At 46.8% G+C, this 13,104-nt stretch overlaps 1 protein-coding gene across 1 annotated transcript in view; it reads left to right on the plus strand.

Annotated features, from left to right (window-relative positions):
* Positions 1 to 10,464: 10,464 nt before the first annotated feature.
* The window catches only part of insyn1 (inhibitory synaptic factor 1), a gene marked incomplete at both ends in the record, with an annotated part of 36,793 nt that continues 34,153 nt past the window's right edge, over positions 10,465 to 13,104 (plus strand). The window contains one exon of the mRNA XM_080539077.1: positions 10,465 to 10,608. Within this exon, the coding sequence (XP_080395203.1) occupies positions 10,465 to 10,608 (144 nt within the window). The remainder of the gene's footprint in view (positions 10,609 to 13,104) is intronic.

A 13,104-nucleotide genomic window follows, 5' to 3' on the forward strand; every position in this document is an offset into this window, starting at 1 on the left:
TTCTGTAGCCTTCGTCGAGCTGTTCAGCAATGCTAAGCCTACCAAAAAAACTTAGCCTCATGCTATTTTCAATATGGCTGCGGCTACTTTGATGCCTTTTGCATTTATCTGAAAGATGTTTGAGGTCGTTTACCCCCGTCTTTGTCCACAACGCCTCGGTGCCGGCACTTTGAAAAAGCAAACACGGAAAGCAATAAAAGGCATTACTTACACCACATCCAGTTAGCCAACTCCGTTTCTCATAAACCGTGCCAGTGAACGCCCTGTTGTAAACTCGTCCCCGATCTCTTGCTTGTTGTTTTATTTTCAAATCGGGTCGTTCCGGTCCAAGCTCTTTAATCCGTTTCTGTTGTTGAATTGAACGCCTTGAAAACGGGTTTTCTTTAAGCGAGACAACCGAATTGTCTTTTAATTCAGAAGCACTTCTCCCAGTAGAACATGCAGCCGCCTCCATTGTTTCACTCTCAAAGTGAGGCGCCAAAGTCACATAACAGTAATGAGGTCTACAATTGGCTATGGGGAGTTGCCTCCCCTTCCTCCATCTGGGTGATCAATTGGCTATGGCGGAGATCCCTCCCCCTCCATCCGGATATGATCCTTACATTGTAAACAACTAGCTGCCCAGCTGTGGACAGCAAATCTATCACTCGGAAGCTCGATGGACCAATGCATTGTCTGCAAGGACGCACATTTCTGCGCCCAGGCCAAGAAATAGAGACAGCCAATTGGAGCGCTGCTACAGCTCACGTGTAAGCGAAAAGTGTTCGTCCTGGCATAGACATCCATTGACCGGCGCCCCGCGTGTATTTTAACAGTGAGTTTTACACACACACACACAGATAAAAATGTTTATTGTATTTGAGGATTTTTAATGAATGCTGATAGGCGCCGACAGAATATCAGCCGCATTTTGTGAATAAACAATGTTTATTTTTTATTTTTATTTTTTACAAATCGCGAAGGTGGGGGCGGCGCCCCAGCGCCCTCTATCGGCCAGCCGCCACTGATGTAATCGATCAAATTTAGCTTCCCTGCGTGTCTGTATGTTTGAATCAATGTGTGTACGAGCCCTGACGCTCGTGTGTGTGAGCACGCGTCTATTTGAAAACGAACAGGAGAGAAAAGGAGGGGGAGGGGTATTACAAGTCTTTGTCTTACCTCTGGGGGAAACCGCTCCTGTGGGATTAATCTTACACCATATACTTTGCTTTCCACAATAATGTTATTTTCCACGACACAACAATTTCAAGATTATCTTTCAATGCAATTAAACTATTAGTTACCAAAACCAAATCTCATTCGAATACTATACAATGTATATGCTTTTTCCACGGTCTCTTCCAAGAGAACTTAAAGGCCTCTGTGTGTGTCCGCGCGTGCCCTTTCTCAAGGACAAAGAGTCCCAAAATACTTTGATTTCTTAATCTACTACAATAATGCTCTTTCTTACAAAATAGACTTCACAGTCCAATTACACTTGATCAAATTAGGAATACTTATTCCATAAACACAATTTTACACACACACTCACGATATTAATACTCTTTACACTCAAATCCCATTTCCTTACCATCAAACACTATATTTACAAAAACGGATTTCTTAATCCGGCTCTCAACCCCAGTTTAAAGATTATGAAAGGTTTGTTTCTATTCCAACAAGATTAACTTTACACAAGATTCTTTTGAATATAACTTATCTGAGATTCACAGTCAATTTTGCACACACTTCTACTGCTTGGCCTAGTGGCAATCAACGGGGGAGGGGTCTCTGCAGAAACTTACCTTTGCTGAATTGAAGAGTTGCAAAATGACTGTGAAGAGATGGTTATTTCTGTTCTCCTTCGCTTGGCTTGCCACTTATGAGGTTAATTTTGTTGGTTATGAATCAAAGAATCAATTCTGAGTTTAAGACGATTTAATTAAAGTACAAAATACAAGATATGAGAGCTGGATTCTGGTCTGCTGGTCGGCTGGGGTGAATAAGAGAGAGCTCTGCTCTTGTGTGAAGGTCTTTATGTCTCTTCGTATGCACATATTTACCCCAGTGATCCTATCACAGTCACTACAGATGCTTGGGGTGTGAAAAGGGGGGAGAGGCCAGGCCAGGAGCTTTGGCAAAAGGGTCATAAATACCTTGCCCTATCCCCACAGTCAGGACAAATATACTACAGTAATGTATTATTAGCGACCCCCACAGATGTATGATTTTAGACCTTCCTTATGGGAGCTCAGCTCCCATTGGCTCCCACATAACTCGAACCCTGGTCTTCGGTGAATGGTCGCTGCCATAGTGATAGAGGTTCCAATGAGTGGATGTGGTGATGGCACTGTGAGTGACTACAGAACACTGGGGTACAATATCAACAATAAGGACCATCAAACACAATCAAGTCATCACAAATGCATACAGTACAGTAAAGGATGGGGCTGAATGCATAATTGAATAGCTTTTTCAAGGATTGACAACCTCACTTGATTTACTCCTACGCATGCACGCACACAGGCACACACGCACGCGCGCGCGCGCACACACACACACACACACACACACACACACACACACACACAACATTTTGTCTTGTGAGTGACATTTACAGAGCAATTCTATACTTCTAGCCTCTCGTTCTTTTATGTTGAGAGGTTCCATCAAGTGAACAGTGGGAAAAATGTCATTCATTCTAATGTAAGTGAAAAGGACATTCCGGTTCAGATCGGTTAAGACAAGATGTCTGCTATCAAGCAACAGGATAAAGAGTACTGTACAGTATGTTAAGACATAAAAGCCTATACAATAACTCATGAGTCTAATGCTTCTACTGTACATTAAAATACGTATAATTATATTTTCTTTTCATGTCCTCCAATTAGGGCAGGGTTGAAACAAGGCTATTGACTAGAATTTCAATTGTATTTACTCATTTCAAAGTTGATCTATTAAAAAATAAAAAGATGATCATAGGAACATTATTAGGCTTTATAACTGTGTGCTGTAAGGTGTCTGTGTCTTTGCAAAAACAATCTCACCTGTGACTATTACCTGATGAAAGTAATACAAATAGAAATATAGGTAAAACCTAAAGCAAAACGACAGTAATTCATGGCTCCAGAGAGAATAGTGCTTGTCTGAGAGGGGGAAACAGGTGGGCGAGAGATAGAGAAAGAGACAGAGAGAGAATAAGAAGAAAGTGAGAGCGAGAGCCAGAGAGAGAGAGAGAGAGAAAGCGAAACAGAATGTATAGCGGCGGTAGTGATGACCCACATTGGCGCGGCACCCTGTGAATGCACAATGAGGCCGCTGGTCTTGTTAGCACTCGGCTGGGGAGCCAGGGGGTGAGGGGAGACGACGCAGTCGGCTATCTCTGCTAACCCCTCTGCAATTCTATTACACTTGTTTATAGCTCTTGGCAAACGGCGCACCAAAGATACTTTAGCTTCTGAGAGGAGAGCAGGGTTAAAGGGGGACTGCTACTTAGCATCTCACAAGGAGAGGCCGAGGGCACACGGAGGAAAGAAGACAAGGCCAAAAAACGCCCAAAGAAGAGGGAAAGAAAGAGAATATAACTATTGTATTGATCGACATAGCCTGACTGCGTTTCACCAATTGTATCAAGCACACACTGTGTTCGATAACATTCCTCATATAATGAGTCCGTCCTCTGATGTCTACCCCCACCAGCCTCCATTGCGACACCTCCACATCATACATTAATAAGACACATGTACAACAGGTGGGAGTGAATATAAGCTCTGTTCATATTCGGTCTTCTTAGTACAGTGACCTCTATGGTACAAATGGCTAGGAGAAAGATCGGTGAAAGCATATGGCTGAGGTTCCATTTTTACCTGGCCTTAAAATAAATGAGGCAAGCTAGTAGGGAGATAACCTCTGGTGGAATGTTAGCAGCGATCCATCACATCATGTTCTATTGTGTGTGTGTGTGTGTGTGTGTGTGTGTGTGTGTGTGTGTGTGTGTGTGTGTGTACTGCTCTGCTAGCTGCTCATCTGCCTCGTCCACACTCTCGCACACGCACGCACGCACGCACCAAATACCAAAAGGTCAGTGGAGGAGAGTGTTGCAGTGATTGTAGGACAGGCTCGGCCTTTGAGTTTGTGTTCCCCTGTGTGTGTGGGAGGTTTGGAATAGAGAACAGGAGGCACTACAAACAGGTCATAGTTGAGAGTTTGGCCGCACAGAGCTTTCTACTTTTTTCTATGAGTAGTTGCCAGATGTGCCATCCTGCCCCCTAAAGAGAAAGAGAGCTCTCCCGGAGATAGACAGACGAAAGAAACCAAACTGGAGCAGTAAATCCAAACCTAGACTGCTGTGTCCCATTCCTCCACCTTTCTCCCGGAGCATTCACTTGCGCATTGAATGGCATAGAATTGGTCTAAGCTAGGGAAGGCTGGTGGAGGTAAAAGAGGTCAGTGTCACGCCATGGAATGGAATGAGGGATGGTATCAGAACACATGCTCTACCTCCACCAGCCTTCACTGGTCTAAGCATGGGCATTTACACCAATCCACTTCCATTTGAATCAATGTAGGAAAAATGGACAGGGGCATAGCGTACCTCAGGAGAAGGGCGGAGATATGGAATGGAGACTAGAAGACTAACCAGAGACTCACCATGGTGGAAGATTATCAGATTATCAGCACAATAACACATAATCAAAAAAACGAATCCTTTGATTTCTCAAATTAAGGCTGTAGGCCTAATGACATTGCAGGATATGTATGATATTATTGCAACATATGATATCAAGATGAGAGAACCAGAACTGGCTGACATTGTGTTGATGTACTTTGAATGTTGAAATAAACCCTACAGGCCCATTGGTTCTCTAAATGAGCTCATCATTATTTCATTCATGACTTCTATGGGACTTGTAAATATGTCTTCTGTATGACAAATTGTATAATGAAGCTGGGTGATTCTGCTGGAAAACCAAATGTATTGTTGTAGCTTGTGAACATGTTTTGTTGCGTTTGATTATGAATATTTCAACACAGTTCCAAAATACCCAGAGCATGTAACTGCTCTGTGAATATCTGATGTCTTATCAAGCCACCATTTTGCTCCACACAGAGTAAGAGCTGGAAAAAGCAGCAGAAAGTCTCAACTACACCACAGTGCCACACAGTGGTGGAGAGAGGGAAAATACCTCTATTGGAAAAATCAATTAATGACTGTTAGATTATGCCACAGAGGGACCTTTACAGATATGGCCTGTTCCTGTTAAATGTGAAGCACACAGCAAACATGAGGCATGAGGAGTAACATTTACTCTCACAAATCAGTCTAAAGACCACAGTTGCTGAAGTTCATTTTCTGTCACTATGTTAACATGGTCGATGAGGCTGTGGAGAGAGGGCGAGAGGGAGAGAGAGAGAGAGAGAGAGAGAGAGAGAGAGAGAGAGAGAGAGAGAGAGAGAGAGAGAGAGAGAGAGAGGATAGAGTACCTTTATTAATCCTTAGTGTTTTCTCTCTCCCCGGTTTATTTGAAAAAATAAATCCTGGAACTGCACACATCCTGCCCAGAGGGAGCAGCCAAGGAAGGCAGCCAAAAAATAGAACAGTCATAAAAAGCTCCTTGATCCTGGTAGTATCACATAAGCAGGGTATGATAGCTTAGTGTCAGGTAAACAGCGGCAGTCAAATAAACCTCCACACCCAGTCTCTCTGCTGTTATGAGCTCGCATTAACAGGACGATTTCCCCCCGCTCAAGCATATGTGTGTGTGTGTGTGTGTGTGTGTGTGTGCCCCGCAAAGAAAAGTATAGCATTCTATAAAACTTCCCCATAAACGGTCGAGCACAATAAATCCAAGGCAGAAATATTAAGTGGAACCAATATTTCTCTGGACCCACTCCAGAGTCCTAGTAAAAACCACTAGTTGGGATGACCTTACCATTAAGAATATATATTAGAGGGGAAATAATGCCATTTCCTTCCAATGAAGGAATCCTCGACACATGGCCCCATGCTAGCTCTTTTAACAGACTCATTTTCTTTTAGTGGTACACCTACTAAAAACCACCATGATACACCTGCAATACATGTTCACTGTTATCTGTAACAACATCAAATCATAGTAAAATATATTTTGCTGATAACAGTTTAAGAGTAAAACTATCCATTTATGATGGATGACAGAGTGTTAAACAACCACACCTGCAATACATGTTCACTGTTATCTGTAAGAATACGAAATCATAGGAAAATATTTTTTGCTGATTAGGGTTAGAGTAAAACTATCCATTTATGATGGATAGCAAGTGAAATAGATGTTCAAGGACACTGGTTTTCTTTCAAGAGAGCTGCTTGTTAGGACTAACACTGTTCCATGTGTGAATGAAGTGAGTTCCACACACACACACACACACACGCACACACACACACACACACACACACACACACACCCACACCCACACACACACACACACACACATACAAACACACACAGACAAACCTACATGCGCGCACAGACACCCACAAACACACACGTGTACATCCACATGTGTCCACACACACACACACATGCACACACACACACACACACACACACACACACACACACACACACACACACACACACACACACACACACACACACACAGGTACACTACCATGAGATAATAGTAGATAATAGATATATAGTAGCCTACTGTATGTATCCTTACTGAAATGCATTATGGAATAGTATTTCACAGGAGAAAAAAAAGCCAAACTATCTTATATAGTAACATTTTCCCAATTAGCCAGAGAGAACAGCATAGCGCCTGTAATCCTGGCTCATCCACATCTCTGAGGTTCTCAGAAACTCATCTAAGCAAGATGACTAGACACTGCATTGCCTTCAACAATTATGCTAAATGATCTATAGCTAGCTATCACCCATGGCCCTTTACTACACTTATTCCCCAAAACTCACTGAGAAACCTGTACACTGCTGACTGTAAACCACCCCAGGGACATGTCATCAGTATCGCTTTGCTAAAAGATATGCAATGTGCTCTTGTAAAAAGAATGTGTTATTAAGATAATTGCTTCTGGAGCATCCTGTCTTTGTGTGTCATCCTGATGAAGACCCCCCCCCCCCCCCCCCCGCCCCCCACTCCCCAATTCTCTCTCACAGATGAGGTCATAAAACCTCCAACCTCCATGCTTTGTATGTTAATGATGCAATAGCCGTGAGTTTTTGGACATTCTTTCCCGAGGGACCTGTCGGCTGCGAGTGTTCTGGAAGACCACAGGCTGATACAAAAAGAGAGAGATACCACAATAGATACAGTACATACGTAGAGAGGGAAGAGAGAGAGAGAGATAGCAGAGAGAGAGAGCAGAGAGAGAGAGAGCAGAGCGAGCACAGTAAGAGAGAGAGAGAGAGAGAGAGAGAGAGAGAGAGAGAGAGATGTAGAAAGGTGGAGGGGGACTGGGTCTCTGCTGTTCTGTAGCTATAGCTAGCAATAGCGCCTGTGCCTTTAAAGCTGCCAGGCCCCTCCTCCCCGGAGCACAGTGGAGCGGAGCAGAGCCGAGAGGTGTTGGCAGGAGCCTGAGCCCCAACCATAAACTCTGGCATCAGCCTCCCTTCATCCGGCAGTCAACGAGGAGGACACACCAGGGCGCAGGGGCAGAGAGAGAGACGGGGACGGAGTGAGTGGAGAGAGAGAGAGAGAGAGAGAGAGAGAGAGAGAGAGAGACACGCACACACAGAGAGAGACAGAGAGAGAGATATAGAGAGAGAAAGAGACAGACAGAGTGGGAATAAGAGAGTGAGAGAGAGACAGACAGAGCAGCAGCAGTAGCGGCAGGCAGGAGGAGAAGAAGCCTCCATAGGACACTGATACACAGCTCCTTTCCTCTCCACGCAGCCGCTCAGCTCCAGCCCCTGTCCGCTACCTCCTCCTCCTCCCTGACGCCGGTCGCTACTGATGATGATGGAGGCAGGTGGTGGCTTCTCTTCCACAGCACTGTCGCCGGAGCCGTGCTACATGTAGCATCAGTTAGCTTCAGGGCTCAGCATCCTTCAGAAGCAGCACCAGCAGCAGCAGCAGCAGCAGCAGCAGGATCTACAGTACTCTCTCCTCCTGGTCCCTATTCCTCAGCCTCTTCTCCTCTCTCCTTGCTGTCTTCCAAGTGCTGTCAGGGCCATTTCTACCCGCCCACCTCCCCCTGCTGCCTCCTCCTCCTCCTCCTCCACATCCTCCCCCTGCTGCCTCCTCCTCCTCCACCTCCATCCTCCACATACACTACATTCCGCTGAGCAACAACAACTGAATGAAAATCGCCCTCTGACTGAAGCGGCTTTTCTCTGTGAAGACAGTAAGTAAGTGAGGGAGGGAGGGGGAGGGAGAAAGAGGAGGGGTATATGTGTGTGTCTGTGTGTGTGTGTGTGTGTGTGTGTGTGTGTGTGCGCGTGTGTGCGAGTGTGTGACAGAGAGAGGGAGGGAGAGGGTGTCAGTGTGTGCGTATTGATAGAGGGATTGAGACTGCAAGAGAACTAGCAGGATATGCGTAGCGTGGATAAGACTGCTGTGCCTTGTGCAGTCAGTCACAGAGAGGAGCGTGGATGACTAGCTCTGGCCACAGCTGATGTAAAGGAAAAGGTAGGGGTGCATGTGTGTGTGTGTGTGTGTGTGTGTGGCTTAATGAGGAGAAGTGTATGTCGGGGGGGGCAGCTGAGACTAGAGATGCATTTTCACAGCGGCTAAAAAATCGGCAAGTTCCAGCTCCGCAGTTAATTCCTGTCTATCTCCATCCCTCCCTCCCCCTCTTCCTCTCCCTCTTTCCCTCTCTCTCTCTCTCTCTCTCTCTCTCTCTCTCTCTCTCTCTCTCTCTCTCTCTCTCGCTGTTCTATTTGCAGTGCCGCTGAGCCTAGAGAGAAGAGAGAGAGGGGAAGAGACAGAAAGCGTGAGAGAGAGAGAGAGAGAGAGTGAGAGAGAAAAAAAACGACTGCTTTCCTTCCCGTCTCCCCAGGTGCGATGTGTGATTGGTCAGCTTGCCCTCTGGCAGTAGCATCACCCAGGACTCAGCCAGCCTTTCGCTCCCCCGCCTGTTCTCCGGCTGTCCCCGGGGGAAAATTCATGGGATTTACCTAGTTCCTCCTGGATGGTGCAGGGCTTTTTGCCTTTTTCCAAAACTATCCACATAGAGGAGAACAACAAAACACACAGATAAGAAGTGAAATAATGAATCAATCAGCACAAGGAGGCAGACTGGATTCCCTTAGCAACAACTGAGAAAGGAGGGAAGTGAATCGTCTCTTTTTCTCTTTCTCCAGCTCCCTCATTTTGTGGGCGCACCCCTGCAGACCAAAGTAGACTAGTAGTTTTCTGAGAGGGTGGCGTGAACAGGGGCACTGCATGGGCACGAAGGACACATCGGTCGCCCTGAACCTGGCTCCCCACTCGTCCTCTCTCTGCCTACGCTCTGCTTATTTGTTATTCTTCCTCAGCAAATCATGAATCACATTCTCCTCACTAAAGAAATCAGTTGATCCCCCCCCAGTCCCAGCCACCTGGAAGCAGCCCTGCTGTGGAAAAGATTGGACATACCTTACACACACACACACACACACACACACACACACACACTCTCACACACAAACAAACACACACACACAGCTTCCCCCTGCACAGGACACAGGAGTATCGCTTGTTTTGAAGCCGGATTTGTCCTCCTCTCTCTCCCTTAAAAAAAAAGACACTGAGGGAGTATATTTAGAAGGCATATCTCGTCGATCTTGACCACCAATTATGTAGAACAGGATCGTTTTGGGGGGAAAATCGGGCCACTTCTGGGAGTTCTATTTTTCTATCATGCTTGGATATTTGGCTCTACGGGGGAGGTCAAAATGAACCTCTCATTCAGGTTGACAATCTTGGCTCTTGCTCTTCCTTTTTTACAATAACCTGCCACAGAAGTCACCGTGTCGTATCGCTAAAGATGATCGTAAAGGGCAAGAGGAAGTGGAAGAGAGCAACTTCCGCATATAGACGGGCGATCTAAATAAACATCCCCTCAGAGACGAGAGTGTACGTAGCCTACACACTGACACACTGAGATGTGTAGGCTCTCTGGCTCAACCACCATTATATAAGAGTTTTTCACACCAATATTAGCTCATGCTTTTTTTCTTCTCCTCCTTCGTCCTGCTCCGTGGATCTAACGTGCTTGAGTTTTTTTCCATGTTTCTTTTTTCCACTTCTTTTTTTCCCATACCGGTGGCATGGGGGCCATGGCTGTCCGAGGGTAACCCGGGGGCGTGGGAGGCGCCGGCCAGGGAAGGTCTTTTGGCTGTCCGGGTGCTTTTAAGATGTTGAGGTCTCCCTGCGTGGCCGGGGCCTCCGTTCGGATCAGTAGCACTGAGGCTCCTCGTGGCCAGAGGCATGGACCCCGTCTCGGCTCCCCCCCGCCCACAGCCCGCCGCCCCCCGCCGGCCCTACGTCGCCTTGTGAAGGATGTCCCTCAGCAGACCTCAGGCCCGGGACATCTCTGAGACCCCCAGCCCGAGAGAACGCATCCGCAGCCACATGAAGATGGTGATCGACCAGCTGGACGGCATTCTCAAAGAGCTCAAGGATGTGGCCAAGGAGCTGCGGGAGGTGAGGGCTCAGAGCTGCGCCACTCTCTTTTCTCTTTTCAGAGCTTTTCTTTTTTTTGGGGGGGGTGGGGGGAGGCGGGGGGGGTGTCTTTTTGGGTGGGCTGTGGGAGGAAGGGGGGATACTGGACTGCATTGAAATGAAGCGTAGAATGCATTTCACGCTGTCAAGATGCTTTTGATTATGGGATTTGAATGAGATGAGATCAAGTTGGCTTTGATGTAGTAGTCGGCAGGAGAACATGGTTTCTTCCTGCGTGCGTGATTCAGTTCTCTTTTCTTGTTTATTTAATCAAGGGCTAGGATATAACCATGGACACGAGTGATGTCATTCACATGTCAGTTTGCAGTATCCTATGAAGCCTTTAGTGGTTAAGGTGTGCCTTTAGAAAGAGCCTTCTGGAGAGGCAGGGCAGATGTGAGACTCCGAGGTGTGCTTAGGTAAGCCAGCGGACTTGGTACCGCAACAGTTATGCAACCACTCTGTTATCATCTGGATTCTTACTGTACTGTAGTCTTCGCAACTGCCATGGTAACACGATGAAAAGATTCGAGAGTGAGTGTGTGTGAGTGTGTGTGTGTTTGTGCATACGTGTGTGTGTGTGTGTGTGTCTGCGTCAGTGTGTATGTGTGTCTGTGTGTGTGTGTGTGTGTGTGAATACAAAGTGATCTTGACCATGACAGTAGGATCCCCCCCCCCCCTGCAGTGAAAGCCTGTCCTTCCACTGGCGGCTCTTCGTGTAAAGCTTCTCAACAAGAGGAATAGAGAGAGCGATAGAGGAGCAGCGATAGAGGAGCAACAATAGAGGAGCAGCGATAGAGGAGCAGCGATAGAGGAGCAGCGGGCTCTAATTAAACCCGTCCTCCAGAGGATGTCCTCTCTTCTCCCAGTGAGAAGTGGAGCTCTGACACATCCACCCCCCCTCCCTGCCCCCCTTCCCCCTGCCCTCTCCCCCCTTCCCTTTCTGTTATTAGCTCCCAACCTCCATCAGATCAGAGGGCTGGGGTCGGGGGGGCGGTGGGGGTGGGAGGAGACTCTTGAGAGGAGGAGTGAGGAGGGACCCATGGATGGGTGGGGAAGGGAGGGAGGAGGGGCCACCATAAGTCACTCCATCGCCATAACCACTACCACCTCCCCCCCTCCCATCCCTCGCCCCCCTCCCCACTTGACTGCTGCCCTGTTCACCTCTCCTTTATGTACTCACACGGGGTAGAGGTGCAAGGGCATGCCTCACACAGCCAGTCCTGCTTTCTGGTGAGCCCAGGAACACAGACCCAGTGGGCCCAGGCAGACCAGGAGTGATTGATGATTATGGAACGACGCTGCAGAAGGAATAAATGGAGGCTGAAGCTATTTATAAACAAAAACACACTATACCTCTCTGCCTCTGCCAGCACCAGCTCATTGATATTACAATTCTTATTACAAAACCCATTAGAGAGGGGCTGTTTATAGCAGCTGATGCATCATTCCTTGCAATACACATATTGAAATTGGTAGAGATTGCACACTCGCACAGTATAGTGGTAGTGGCAGTAGTATCAATAGTGTGCAATTAGCTAATCTACGCAGTGGTAGACTGTATTAGAAAATGTAAAAAAAAAAAAAGCATTAGTGCTCAATGTACCGTCAGATGCATGGCTGCTTAATGGTCCATAAAATCTCTCATTCTTGGCCACATTAAATGAATAACATAACAGATAACATCTGTCACATCAATACATGATTAATTTCCAGATAGATTGAAATAAATAACTCAATAAGGGCCACCCTAATGTGGTTTGGTGAGTGTGATGTGACTGGACTTGCCGGGTGGCTGGGTGGTGTGTCATTGTTTTGTGTTTGTGTATTCATGTATGTGTGTGTGTGTGTGTGTGTGTGTGTGTGCTCATGTGTGTGTGTTCATACGTGTGTGTGTGTGTGTTTTTGTGTGTGTGTGTGTGTGTGTATGTGTGTATGTGTGTTCATGTGCGTGTGTATGTATATATGTGTGTGTGTGTGTGTGTGTGTATGCATAAATGTGTGTGTGTGTGTGTGTGGTGTGTGTGTGCGTGTGCGTGTGTGTTTGTGTATCTGGTTGTTGGAGGGGGTTGTGGATGGTGATCCGGAGATAGTGTGGGATTATCCGTGGAGGTCCAGAGGGAGCTGGTCTGATTTCTATGCTCTGGGTTCTGAGCTGAGAGTTAAAGCCATGAGCTCCAGACAACCGCACAGCAGCTCAATCTCTCCACTGCTAGCTAGACATGCCCTGGACATGTGTGGCCCGGGGCTTCACCGTACAGGTGTGTGATTTAGCTCAAACCTGGTCTGGGATATTGCAGGGGAGGGTCCACCCCTGATAACCTTAACAGAGACTTAACAGAGTGAGGGGGGTGGTGGGAGTTGAATTAGCAGTACCAGCCTGAAAATCCTAACACATACATCGTAACACACGCATGGGCACTGGAACAAGAGTAACACGCACAAATGTGCACATATACTGCACACAAATGCGGCGAA

This window comes from Nansenia antarctica (genome assembly GCF_963989245.1).
Source record: "Nansenia antarctica genome assembly, chromosome: 9".
In the NCBI taxonomy this organism is placed as follows: Eukaryota; Metazoa; Chordata; class Actinopteri; order Argentiniformes; family Microstomatidae; genus Nansenia; species Nansenia antarctica.